Genomic DNA, 14,824 nt, shown 5'->3' with positions numbered 1-14,824 from the left:
ATCAATGAACTAATAGCGCATTTTACATGACAAACGTTTTAATAAGGTCTTTATGCAATACTTTCGAAACGATAATAATGTCTCAAGTGAAGCATAACATTTCTTAGAAATTTTGCGCTCTCTGTGTTCCATAATACAGAAAATATTTTATTACAGTCGCAATGAAACTGTTTAAATATTGGTAGTAGAGGCAAAATTTGGAAAATTTAAATTACTGTTTTGTAATAATTTATATACAAAATTTCAAAATAAATAAAGTATAGATTTTCTTTTAAGAAGGAAGTTAAGATTTGAATTTTATTTGAAGATGCAGAATACAATAAAAGACGAGACGAGTACTTGAGCAGTTTACTGTTTGGGTCGTTGACCAGCTGCCAAAATCACCATAAACAGTGTATGTGTAGTGTGCAGTTTGAGTTTGACATCAATTGCTGCTTTTTATGACTGTTGGTCTCCCGCCTTTGGGCTGTAAGTCTTCTGGAATCTCTCTTACTAAAAGCCTTTGCAAAACAAATTTTTATACTGTAGATGACAAATAGTCTTTAATATTTTCTCATGCCTTATATAGTTCAAAATAATAGGTTAAATACAACAGAAATTATTGCAGTTAGACAAATAGTTATTCCGGAAAATGAAATTAAATTACAAAATTTAAAGGATTAACATAAATAGGAGATTATATTAACAAAATGAAAAGATCTATTACTAGTAAATTATTAGTTTGGTCAGTAAATGTACTAAAACCTATACTATAACAACCGAAAGGAAGGTCACCGAAAAGTTTAAAATTCTTGGAAATTTTTCTCTTCCATTCTCTTATTGCGCTTCATTTAAATATTTTTGTTACTTTTCTGTAACAACTCATATATTGTATACCTGGATTATGTAAATTAAGTGCCTAATTTTAGTGACAAATTCTTCAACGAAATAACCATTGGAATATATTTGAACCGTTTCTATAATTCGAAGAATTGTGGAAAAAAATTATTTCTTAATAATTTTTTCTATTTGATTTTTAAAATTTGGAAAACTTGTTTCTTATTGAATGAATCTTTATTGATTATTATTTTTTGATCACAGTAAAGGATACCATCTTCAATTAATATTTTGTTATTGGAAGAATATATTTTTGCTTTTGATTATTATCATCATCGTATCAAAAGGGTTGAGTATTTATTATTGTAGTTGACTTGAAGACTTATTGCCAATCAATTATTTGGAGTCTCTTGTAAATGTCTCTTTGTTTTAACGGTAAATTTAAGTTGTAAACAAATCAATTTATTGGTCAGTATATGAGAAATCTTATCCTATTATAATAAATCTCTCCTCGTCAATGTTAATTGTCGGTTTCACTGCCTTTACTTTTTATTGTAGAAATTATCAGTGTTTTAGAAATTAAAAAAAAATCACATTTTTTAATTATACTTTTTATTTACTAGTTGTTTAATATTATTATTTTTATATTTGGCAGTACTACATGACTTTCTAAATATAATAAAACAATATTGTAAATTCGAAGAAATCAAAATTTGGCTAGAAAAGAATTCTGTCTAATATTTTTTCTGCAAAATAAAAATGTTTTAAATTTTTATTCTGTTAAGTGGAAATTTGGTAATAATCAACTTAATTAATATAATTTACTATAAAGGACATAATAATTATAATTTAAAATAATACTAATTATTATTAAAATTTATTTTTTTCCCTCGTTTAGTTCTGTCAAATTAAAATTCGATGAAATAAAAAGTCAGGATTATAAAAATTCATTTTATTCGAACGGTCTCTGAAATTCTTTGACAAGGAGAGACCTTTAGTAATCGCCCTATAAAAACGACACTGAATGTGAAAATAGTAAACATTTATTTTAAAATACTTTTTTTCGAAATACGGACACTTTTTACAAAATCAGCCAAAACACTAAAGATCCTTATCTTATAAATTTCCAAAATTCTATTGTGTGAATCCATACAAAAACGTGATTTCAAAACGAAAAGTAGGAAAATAAAATAATAACAGCTGCGACTTTGTATTCCCTGCATGCTTCTGCCATCTGACGGCGGCAAGACGTAATGTGTCTTTCATTATATTACTTTCCTAATTTTCGATTTGCAATCGTGTTTTTGTATGAATTCAAGTAATTAATTTTAATATTAAGCTATAGAAGGACAATTAATACAATAGGGTGTCATAAATGGTTTATTATGACTAGACTTAAAGTCGTCACTATTGTTGTTATTGTCACATTCTCTCCTTATTTTTCTTTTAAAATATTTAATATTTTAATTTAATATTTTAACGTAAAATAAATTAAATGTCTATTTTTAAAAAATATATATTTATTTATTTATTTATAAACTGAATAACAATTATTTCACAATTGTTAAATAATAGAAATAAAATTTTTCTTAAAAAGAAAATAAGTTTCTCATTGGTAAAATTAGGTAATTTATAACCGAAAGAAACAAAAATGATGTTTCACTTTTTATTTTCAGTCGTTTTCTTAAAAAAGAAAAATTGTATTCAACATTTTTAAAATTAAAATAAGAACAGAAAAAATTTATACTCTATTTTAAAAATTATATATCACTTTGGAGAACTCTGATATTTATTTTGCCCTGCTTTTTTTAATGCTCCCTGCATGCTTCTGCCATCTGACGGCGGCAGGACGTAATGTACCTTTCATTATATTACTTTTCTAATTTTCGATTTGCAATTGCGTTTTTCTAGGAATTTAAGAAATTAATTTTAATATTCAGGTATAGAAGGACAATTAATACAATAGGGTGTCATAAATGGTTTATTATGACTAGACTTACAGTCGACTATATTATAATTATGTTCCCTTCTCTCCTTATTTTTCTTTTGGAATATTTAATATATTAATGCAATATTTAAACGTAAAATAAATTAAATGTCTATTTTAAAAATATATATATTTATTTATAAACGGAATAAAAATTATTTCACAATTGTTAAAGCATTAGAATGAAATTTTTCTTAGAAAAGAAAATAATTTTTTCATTGGTAAAATTAAGTAATTTAAGATCAAAAGAAACAAAAATTATGTATCGCTTTTTATTTTCATTTCCAGACGTTTTTTTAAAAAAGAAATTATTTTCAAAAATTTTTAATTAAAATAAGAGAACAAAATTTATACTCTATTTTAAAAAGTATATGTCACTTTGGAGATCTCTAATATTTATTTTTCAATACTCCCTGCATGCTTCTGCCATCTGACGGCGGAAGGACGTAATGAAACTATCATTATATTACTTTACTAATTTTCGATTTGCAATTGCGTTTTTTTCTAGGAATGCAAGTAATTAATTTTAACATTCAGGTATAGAAGGACAATTAATACAATAGGGTGTCATAAATGGTTCATTATGACTAGACTTACAGTCGACTCTATTGTAATTATGTTCCCTTCTCTCCTTATTTTTTTTGGAATACATATTTAATATATTAATGTAATATTTGAACGTAAAATAAATTAAATGTTTTTTTTGAGCAAATAAAAAAATAAAGTTTTTTTTAGTAATTTCAATTAAATTTTTTTTATTAAAATGTCTGCCATTTTGTTATTTTTGAACATTTTTTAATTTTTCCAACGGATTTTGAAAAAAAATAAAGCTCTTTCAAAGGCAAAAAGAAAAAAAATTAGACATCTAAATTACTTTAAAAATTATAATACTTTAAATTTTAGATAAACGACTTTTCAACCTGCCTGATTTGAAATAAATTTTGTCTTTGTAATTATTAAAATCATTCTATTGTTGATGACGTTAAAAAATAAAGCTTTTCAGGACTTTGAAAGTATAAACATGAATTTTTTTGTGATTAAACTAACCTAAAACTAGACAGTAACTTACGCATTATTTTTTATAAAATAAAACCCTTTTTGCATTATTAGATTTTTTTTTACTAATTCTTAGTGATTGACTTTTGCCTTTTTCAATATAGTGATATTTTACTAAAAATTAGTAGAATTTTATTACTCTACAATTATTTGTTTAAAAGTAAATAAATATATAAAAATTATTTTAAAGTTGAATAAAGTGTTTTCTAAATTACATTTTTTGTTCTCTAGTAAAATGACTTTTTGAATAAAAGATTTTTAATTGAAAAAAACGTCAATTTTTATAGTTTAAAAAAAAAGAAGAGGAAAAAGAAAAATAATTAAAAAGAGTAAAGTTAATAAAGCGTGAAATTCCAATTTAGAGAGGGAAATTGAGCGTTGAATTGTTTTAGAAATCGAAGAGTTTATAAGCTTGTGGTACGTGCCGTTTACAATTAGATCGTGTATGACCCCAGGGGTCTGGAAATGTTGCTATGAATATCTTACTTTGCCTCCTAGGGTTACACAGTATATCTAAACTCTAAATTCACAAGGGATTGTCGGACTTAGTAAGCTTGAAAATTCCCTCGTTACAATATAATTGGTTTGCTAGAGTCACCCTTCCCTCTTTACAGTAATTTATAATATATAAAAAAAAATTTCATTTTATCTACATATAACATTTCCGATATAATTTTTCGTTGACGAAACATCTTTTATTCTCGTGAACAATTTTGGTGACAATGTGGGTCAATTGTTACGCGTGTTGTCATGCAGATACTGCTGACATAGTTATATTGTGGAAGCTTCTATATAATGCCATAAAATTTGAACTGATTTTTTCCTTATTTGAATTTTAGAAAATATATTTTTCATATTTTTAACGTACAAAAGAAATTAGGAAAGTGAGAACAATTTATTTTGAAATTAATAACAAAATTTTTATTTGACAAATTCTCGGCAAAAATAGTTGTATAAAATTATAATTATAATATTAAATTTACATTATACAGATAAATTTTTTTAAAAATCTTTTAAGAAGAAATTTAAGCACAGAAAATTAAAAGGCATTAAAATAAGCGTTGCAGCTTATTTTAATACCTTTTAATTTTCTGTGAGAATGAGGAATTTTCATTTTATAAACCATATAAGAAATTTGTTTTCATGTACCTAATATTATTTTTAATTATTGGTGAAAAAAATTAAAAATTTCTTTTCTTTTTCATTCTTAATAAAAATCTCAAAATTTATATAGGTGAAATAATATTGCTAAATTGAAAATTAAAATTATATACGAAAGTAATTTAAATGTGTCGAAGCGGTTTTGGGATTTTATTACCTTTATACCTGCATCCAGAGGTTTATGTTTACATTGAAGTACAAAGGGTACGTTAAATTAAAGGTCATAACAATTTGAAATAGGAAATCCCAAAGATAATTAAATCAGTTGGAATTCGTGTACTGACCTGTTTAGACGTAATTAACATGAGTGTAAATTTTGTAATTTTAGAAGCGATTGTGTTAATTTTTTTTATTGTTAATTTCAGTAAATTGCTTTGTTCCGGAAGTGTTCGAAATTCCTAAAATCGCGATTGCTTAAATCTTTAGGAAAAGTTTTTTTATTTCCTAATTTATAAAAACGTAGTTTCCGGAGTGTTTTGAAATTTTTTAAATCGATTGTACACGATTAGAGGCATTTTTTTATAAATAATAACAACACATTAAATTGTTTTTCTACTAAAAAAATTTCAAAACATTTTTTTTTTATACAAAAATATGGTGAGCTTGCTATTTGATTTATAAAAAAAACCTCCGTAAAGTTGGCGTCGACGCTTAGCGCCGAAATTTTTTTTACAGGACCAAAAATGTCAAATGTTTTTTTTAAAATATTTTCCGTCCAAATAATACCTTAAAAAATATTTTTTAATGTATTCTGTGGATTCAAAACGATTTTAAAAATGATTTGATATTTTTGGTCCCATGAAAAATAATTTTTGACGCTGAATATAGACGCCAACTGCAGGGAGGTCTTAAAAATCTATATTAAAATTTTCATTTGAATAATTGGTAATACAGAATTTTAATGCAAATTTTGAAATTCAGTATCAAAAATTATAAAGAAAATGATAATGATTTTAAAATTCTCTGAAATGTCCACAAGTTGATGAATGAATTTGATAACAAACGAAATGAAAATTTGGTTAAATATTTATTTTACTTAAAAAAAATTTGCATAAATAACAATAAATAAATATTGTTTAATAAATATAAAAAATTTTGAATAAATATAGTAATCCAGTTAAACGTTAATTTGATTAAATAACAATTCGGTTAAATAACATTTGTATAATATATTCGCATATTTTTTTTTATCCATATTGTTATTTAGGTATATTTTATTTTTTAATTTTATTTTTAATATATTTTTACTGTTTTTTTTTTTAAATTAAGGAGTAGAATTGAAAATTCTTTTCTTTATGGAGATATTTAAAAGATATTGTTTCCTTTTCAGTGAATTTTGCAATTTTAGCAAAAATAAAAAAGGAATGATAATTTAATACTTTGTTTCCGGCTTCAAATAATATTAAAACTATAAGCAACTCTTAAAAATGTTGCTGTTGATCTTTGATAATAAAATCCTTTCTTACATAAAATTTTTTAAAAATAAAATCGTTATTTATTCAATATACAAAAAATATTTTTAAATTTGTAAAAGAAAATTGAGTTTTTATTATTTTGTACTCTGTAAATTTGAATTAGTGAAAAGTGAGCTACTAATTCACATTAGTAAGAATTTTTACTAATTTTTAGTAAAATATTACTATTTGATTTAGTAGTTTTCAATTTTTTGACTAAAGTTTTAGTAAAAAGTGACTAAACATTAGTAAAAATTGTTACTAATTTAAATTAGTAGCTCATATTTTTTCACTAATTCAGATTTAGAGAGTATTTATAGATTTTGTCTTATTTTATTTGGATTCTAAGTATAAAAAAATTGATTACATTGCCAAGTTAATTACAAAGTTTTTACTTAAATGGCACGAGATATTTAGAATGAGTATAATATTCTATTTAAAGAACTCTTGACCATTTTAAGAATGGTGTTTCATGTCATGAACGAATTTTCTAGTTTGTGGAAATTGACACGATTTTTAAAGGCATGTGATACAAGACTCTGACATAGGCGTTACAAATTGGCATTTTAACATTTTTTTATAAACGTTTAAATAAGAATTTTTTTTTACAATAATTTTTATCATTTTTTCATTTTAAAATAATCATAAACTGTTATTTATTATTATTATTATTAATTTTATTATAATAATTATTACCTATTATTATTGAATGCATAAATTTTTTTAATATAGTTCTAATTAAATTAAACTTACGTTTATAATAATAATAATTCATTTTTATTTCGACTTTTCAATTAATTCAAATTTAGTTATAAAAGTTATTATAATTTATTTTTTAAAAAAAATTTAACTCGTGTCTAATTAACAATACACTGCGATTGTAATATTATTTATCAGGTCTCATTTTGGGCTATATATAATACAAATTATATATTATATGTAACCCTAAAATTATAAAAATTACAATCTTGTAATATTAATACTATATAATATATTGATATCATTATAATTATAGATGTTTGAAAATTTTTTAATAACTGGGTCAGTGACGTTGTAATAAATAGGATCACAGGAAGTAAAATGGAAATTATTCTTTTTTTTCAAAAATTATTTGTCAAGAAATAATTTTCAATGACTTTTATTAAAGTAGATTTCAATATAATAGATATTTTTTAATAACGTACTTTCACTTTTCATTCATTCAGACTCTAACCTTATATTACCGTTGCTTATATACTTTAATTGGCTGTCGACGCATTAACAGTTATTTATATATAGAATATAGAAATAGATGGTCAAGTTATTTGTTTTAAATTATTTTTTCTTATTTTCCAAAACCGTTTATATATATATAAATAAATAATAATTTTATCAGTTTGTATATGTACTGACAAAAATAATTATTTTATGCAAATAATTGCAATTAGTTTTAACTTCGTTTATCAATAGTAATTTATACTTAAACCAATAAATTTTTTTCTATTAAAATTAATTATTATTAAACACAATTATTAATTGTGTACTGTCAACCGGGGCTATTATACTCAAAAAACGATACTTTTTTACTCAGTGCTTCACAAAAATTCAGAATTTAAATTTTAAAAAAATTCCAACTGTTGTGTTATGTTGTTGTTGTTGTATTCTATAAGTTAGATGACAAAAAAATTTTTTTTACCAGAGTTATGAAAAATTAAAGTAGTGAGTACAATAGCCCCGAGCTTCGGACCATTATACTCAGCAAAGTTTGTTTATTTATGAAATAGCCTCAACATTTTTTTATACACTTTTAGCTATATAAAATATTTTCTGCAGATTGGTCTAGATTACGATAGAAAGATAAAAAAACTAAAAAAAAAAATTTTTTACGAAGAAAAATGAAAAAACAAATATAGTAATTTTTACAACTTTAAAAATAAAACCGGAGCTGTCCGCAATTTCTGCGCATTTCTGACAATTTTTACTCCAGAAAGAGTAAAAATTATTCTCGAAATAGTAAATTTTACTATTTTTGGAGTAAAAATTGCCAGAAATGCACAGAAACTGTGATCAGTTCCGGTTTTACTTTTAAAGTATAGTAAAAGTTATTTTATTCGTTTTTCCATTTTTCTTCGTGTTTAAAAATTGTTAAAAATATTTCGAAAGTTAAACATTGAAATTTTACAAAAATCTATATTTATTAAAAAAGGTAACATTTTTTTAAAATTAACATTTTTTATGTCAAAAAAAAACAACTCAATATAATTTTTAACAAGCTTTTTAAGTTATTTTAGGAGAAAAAGTTACTTGAAAAACATATAAATATTAATGAAAGTTAATTTTTTGAGGTTATGTTGTACCCTGTGAAATCTTATAATTTACAAATTCTGATGGATTATTTTTTTTTACACAAAAGGATGTCAAAAATATATACAAAAGATCTAGGCACTTATTTACTTTCTACAAAAAAAATTTTTACAAAATAATTACATTTAAGAAGTGCGAGTATAATTACCCAGAATTCTGGTTTTCTAGTTTTTCACACTTTTTTACTTAAAATATGCAATAAAAAGTTAGCGCATCACGTGTACATTCATCATAATTAAATTGACAACACTTGCAATATTTTACGAAATACTAGAAAACTTTTCGAAATACACAAATAGAAAAATGAATAAAGTAACTTTTACTATTTTAAAAATAAAACCGGAACTGTCCGCAGTTTCTGCGAATTTCTGTCAATTTTTATTCCAGATATAGTAAAATTTATAAGGTACGTAATAATTTTTACTATTTCAGGAGTAAATTTTACTATTTTCGGAGAAAATTTTTTACTATTTCTGAAGTAAAAATTGACAGAAATACGCAGAGACTGCGGACAGTTCAGGTTTTACTTTTAAAGTAGCAAAAGTTACTTTATTCGTTTTTCCATTTTTCTCCGTGGTAGTATAAACTTTGGAAATATTTTAATAATTAAAAACTGGCACTGAGTACCACGGTAATTTAACAAAATTTTACTTAAATTGACTAAACTAATAATTATTTGATACAAATAATAATTTATTTTATTTTTTTAGTTAAATAAAAATTTTTAATTTCATTTTTTTTATTTATTTAGTAAATAAATATTTATTTGATTATTTATAGTCAAAATTAATCACGATTATTTGCATGAAAGAAAATTTTTCAATTTGAAACGTCTACCGTTGTATATATAGAAGGGTGATTAGAGAGAAAGAGAGAGAGAGAGAGGATGAGAGAGTCGGGTGGTATAACAAAAGGAAGTGTCTTGTCGAAGTGTGCGCGCCACGAAAACGCTAGAACACGTGCCTAAAACGAACTCTCCTCTTTGGCGCAATACTGATTGCTAAGTACTTCCGGTGTCGCGATCCCACTTGAGGAGCGAACACTTGAGACCAGAATGCCAATCTTTGTGTTTGAGAGTCACTTATATACATATATATAGATATGTACGTTCCTCAAGATCCCGTTTATCGAACACACATCGAAACTTTTGCCACACTTGATATCATCTCTCTCTCTCTCTCTCTCTCTCTCTCTCCTCTTTGATGCCCCTCTCTGAGTGTCTATAACGTACGAGTGTACGATTGCATAAGAGAGACTGTGTACAATCGAACACATACACTTATATACTTGGTCTTCAAAGAGGACTCACACCTCTTTTTTTTTTTTTTTTTTGTTCAAGTATAAGTTGAACGGTCTTGCTCTTTCAAGAAAATACCGCTTTACCAATGCTTTGCTTCTCATTCACGCTCAATCTATTTCACATTTTGGCTATGTAATGAAATAAACCGTTAATATCGATCGTTGATCGCAAAAAACTGGAATTTATGTATACATATATGTACCATTCGTCCAGATACTTTTTTTTTTATCATTTTTCGGAGTAACCTCAACAATTTAAATGAAACCTGGTATAGTATATTTTTTTTATATGAAAAAAATTTGTTTGATTCATACCTAATCGGTTACTTGGCTATATTATCAAATAAATATTTATTCCCTACATGGAGAAAAATGGAAAAACGTATATAAAGTAACTTTTACTACTTTAAAAGTAAAACCGGAACTGCCCGCAGTTTCTGCGAATTTCTTGACAATTTTTAATAAATAGTAATAGTAAATAGTAAATTTTACTATTTCTAGAGTAAAAATTGCCAGAAACTGTGGGCAGTTCCGGTTTTACGTTTAAGTAGTAAAAGTTAATTTATTCGTTTTTCCATTTTTCTCCGTGTATTAAAAATTGATTACTGTCGCGATACTGGTACCAAAAGTACGCCAGTGGTGAACTTTGGAAATTTTTGGTAGGATTTGTATTAAATAATTATTATTTGAGTCAATTAAATGGTATTTGTTTTAAGTAAAGAAATTATTAATTCGAATATAACACAGCCACACAAAAAAAAAAGTTTTTATCTGGGGGTCTGACTATGCCTGCTTTATGTTTTTTGGGTCGCTGAATCCGAATTCGATGTCCGTTTTACCCCATCAGATCAGGATTTTGAGATAACCTCAAAAAACCAATATGGCGGACACTTTTTCGAAAAATTCATCGGATTTGCCTGAAACTCGTTACACGAGAGTTTTTGGGGTCGCTGATCACGAATCTGATGTCAGTTTTCAAAAATTCAAGATGGCGGATCCAAGATGGCGGACACTTTTTTCAAAAAATGACGTCATGGCAGATACACTTAAGAAATTTGTTACCATGCCATCTTGAATTTTTGAAAACTGACTTCAAATTCGTAATCAGCGACTCCGAAAACCGAAATCCGATGAATTTTTCAAAAATGTGTCAGCCATTTTGGATCCGCCATTTTGAATTTTGAAAAACTGACATTAGATTCGTGATCAGCGACCCCATAAACCCCCGAGTAACGAGTTTCAGGCAAATCCGATGAATTTTTCGAAAAAGTGTCCGCCATATTGGTTTTTTGAGGTTATCTCAAAATCCTGATCTGATGGGGTAAAACGGACCTCGAATTCGGATTCAGCGATCCAAAAAACATAAAGTAGGCATAGTCAGACCCCCAGATCAAAACTTTTTTTTTGTGTGTGGCTATTAAATAAATTGCAAAAATTCTTTTTGGACATTATTGCACATTACATAGAGAAAATTAAAAAAATATTTTTGAGTGTATTTAGTTCAATTTCTTAGCTGTAGGTGGCGTCCTCTAAAAGGTGACTTCTTTTTGCTACAGGTACCAGGTGATTGCGGACAACCTGTAATATATAATTTCAAATTCCAATCGCGAATCTCTTCATAAAGGTTTATTCTAGACAATAAACCTAAAAAACGATTTTTTAGAAGGTTTTTTTTTTATTTTTTATGAACATTTTTCTTAAAAATTCGAAAAAACACAGTGTTTTTGGGGCAATTTATCCCCATATAAAAAACAGGGGGTAGAAAAATAAAGAAATTGAACTAAATACAAAAGAATTTTTGACAAAAAAAAAAGTTCAAAATTTTCCTTATTTTTATGATTTCATATAAAAAAAGTAAATTTGGGTTCTAGATGTTAATTTGCTCAAAATTTTATAAATTGTTTTTGTTTTTTTTTTATTTAAAAATTTTTAATTAATTTTAATTATTGAATTAATTATTTTAATCATCTGTTATATGGCTGCGCTATTGGTATCACTGACTGGAAAACAAGAAACGTCGCGCGCAGCCATAACAGCTGATTAAAATAATTAAAAAATAACTGTATCTTTTAAATAAACAATTGTTTTTACTTAAAAAATGGTTTTTTGGACCAACAAATAGCGTTATATTAAAAGTTTCATTTAAATTGGTGAGGTTACTCCAAAAAGTGTTAAAATTACCTAACTTTTGGAATAGCTTAAATCAAATTATTATTTAACTTAATTGTTGTTTAGCTGAATTTTTTATTCAATCAAATTTTTATTTAGCTGAATTTTTCAATCGAACAATCTAACCAAATTCTTATTTAATTAAAATTTTTATTCAATCGAACTGTTATTTCATTTGAATACTATTTAGCCGAATTGTTATTTTATTGAAATTTTAATCAACTGTATTTTTATTTAACTAAATTCTAATTTAATAAAATTGTTATTCAGCCAACTTATTGTTATTTAACCGTATTCTTAATATTTAACTTCTAATTCTTGTTTGTTACAATTTTTTTATTCGTATTGATATTTAACCGAATTCTTATTTCATCAAAGTTTCATTTAACCGATTCGTTATTTAACTTAGTAAATTATTTTACCAAATTTTATGTAAACTAAATAATTATATTTAATCGAATTCGTATTTTTAGATTTGGTAAAATTTCTTTCTACAAATAATTATAAATTTTCCATATATTATGTGTAACTATATAAAGTATTTTAACTCGAATGATTTTAAAAATTCTCGTTAGACAAAAATTGTCAAAATATATATATATATATATATATATATATATATATATATATATATATATATATTCCATTCCCCCTATAAATATAGAGAAATATTTTACTGATCACGTCAGGGACCAGGATTCTCTCTCATTTCTTTGCTCGCGCGTGGTCTAGTCATTTTTTTTTTTCTTTTTTATTTCATCATCAACATCATATCATATCCCAATGGAAAAAGAAACTCTCTCAAGTTTTTCTCTTCATCTCTCGTTCAAAACGATCATTTATAAAAGCATATAATAGTTTCCTTGAATTCTTTACCAAGCTTAGTCAATTCCCACCGTCAATGGAAGTAGGTGTACTATATATATATATATTTTTCGATCCTTTTATGAATCTCTCTTTGGAGAAAGAAATGGGTAACGGTGTCAGCCGTTTTGCAGTAAAAAAAAAAGAGACAAACAAAAAAAAATTCTCTTCATTACAATCTAGATCTTGGGGAAAAAAACGCTTTAATATTGCCCAACATTATATATAGGCAGATATATATATAAAATTCGTGAAAAAATTATGTGGTTTTAAATTATAACTTTTTAACTAAACAGAATTAAATATATTTTTGAAAAATTATTTGATTTTCCTGTGTGTTTAAAAATTTATGAGGCATTTTATTTTAAAGGACTTTTATAAAGTTGAATTTTTACATAGAACAAAAATGAATTTTCAGACTGAAAAATTTTTATTTAACTGAATTTTTCTTTAAAAGAGAATTTCTAGGTAACTGAATTTTTAAACGACATAATTTCTATTTTATAGAATCTTTATTTTTTGAAAAAGTAATTGAATTCACGATTTTTCATTAAACTGAATTTCTGAATAGAATTCTTGACTCAAATTTTAATTAAACTGAATAGTTATTTAGTTGAGTTTTAATTCTACACGGAGAAAAATGGAAAAACGAATAAAGTAACTTTTGTTATACTTTAAAAGTAAAACCTGAATTGTCGGCAGTTTCTGCACATTTCTGTCAATTTTTACTCCAGAAATAGTAAAATTTACTTCTGAAATAGTAAAAATTATTCCAAAATTAGTAAATTTTACTATTTCTGGAGTAAAAATTGACAGAAATTCTGAGAAACTTCGTACAGTTCCGGTTTTACTTTTAAGTAAAAAATTTGCAGAAATATTATAATGATAACCGTAAAATAAAAAAATATTTGAAAAACTTATTTTCTCTTTTTTCTGATTAACCCAAAAGTTATTTACAACAAATTCCTTCTTTTTTTTCTTTTTCTTCTTTCTCGAAAGGAAATAAATTGAATTCTATATAAAAAAAAGTCGCGAGTCATGTATATATATTTAAAGATTAATATAATACAAAGAGAAAGAAATAAAGGAATGTACATCCTCGCAAAGTACAGAATTAAATTTGGCTAATTGAGAACCGGAAGGTCGGGTAGATAAAAAAAAATAAAAAAAAAATAGAAAATGAAATAATCAACTACTTGAATGATATTATTAATGATGTATTATTAATTTTTTTTTTGTCTTTCTTTTTTCTTGCGTAGAGGGCAGACAATAGCGAGGAAATGGGGTTGAGGCGTCGACGCAATAAATTAAGGTTCAGGTCGGCAAAGTGATTGTTTAATGCTCAGGACAAAGAGGCGAGAAAATGATGACTGCCATGGCCCGGTTGCCTTGCAAGCAAACCTCGCCGTCTCAACAACCAAAGCTCAACAATTTTAATAACAACAGAGGCTACTGGGATATGCAACCTCAACAACAAGTTGTTGCTGCTGCACCACCACCCTACGTCAGGAATCATCATCGTCAACATGATTATTCAGGTAAATTGATTTGAGATTTTATAAAAATATGCTCTGTTATTAAAGTAATATAAAAATTTCAAAATGAAAAAATATATATACATACTTAAATGCCCAAAGTGCTTATCACATAAAGGCCATTCGGTCTTAGACACCGA

General features: G+C 25.4%; 1 protein-coding gene across 3 annotated transcripts in view; it reads left to right on the top strand.

Annotated features, from left to right (window-relative positions):
- LOC127283944 (uncharacterized) overlaps positions 1-14,824 on the top strand; it is a 72,964-nt gene that overhangs the window by 27,398 nt on the left and 30,742 nt on the right. For all 3 annotated transcript variants that reach the window (XM_051309134.1, XM_051309133.1, XM_051309132.1), the window contains exon 2: positions 14,409-14,687. In XM_051309134.1, the coding sequence (XP_051165091.1) occupies positions 14,513-14,687 (175 nt within the window). In that variant the 5' untranslated portion in view covers positions 14,409-14,512. The remainder of the gene's footprint in view (positions 1-14,408; positions 14,688-14,824) is intronic.

This window comes from Leptopilina boulardi, unplaced genomic scaffold (assembly GCF_019393585.1).
Source record: "Leptopilina boulardi isolate dan_hultmark-lab unplaced genomic scaffold, ZJU_Lbou_2.1 LbouV2_316, whole genome shotgun sequence".
NCBI lineage: Eukaryota > Metazoa > Arthropoda > Insecta > Hymenoptera > Figitidae > Leptopilina > Leptopilina boulardi.
Note: the sequence above shows the minus strand (reverse complement) of the source record. Positions and strands in the feature narration are given on the sequence as shown.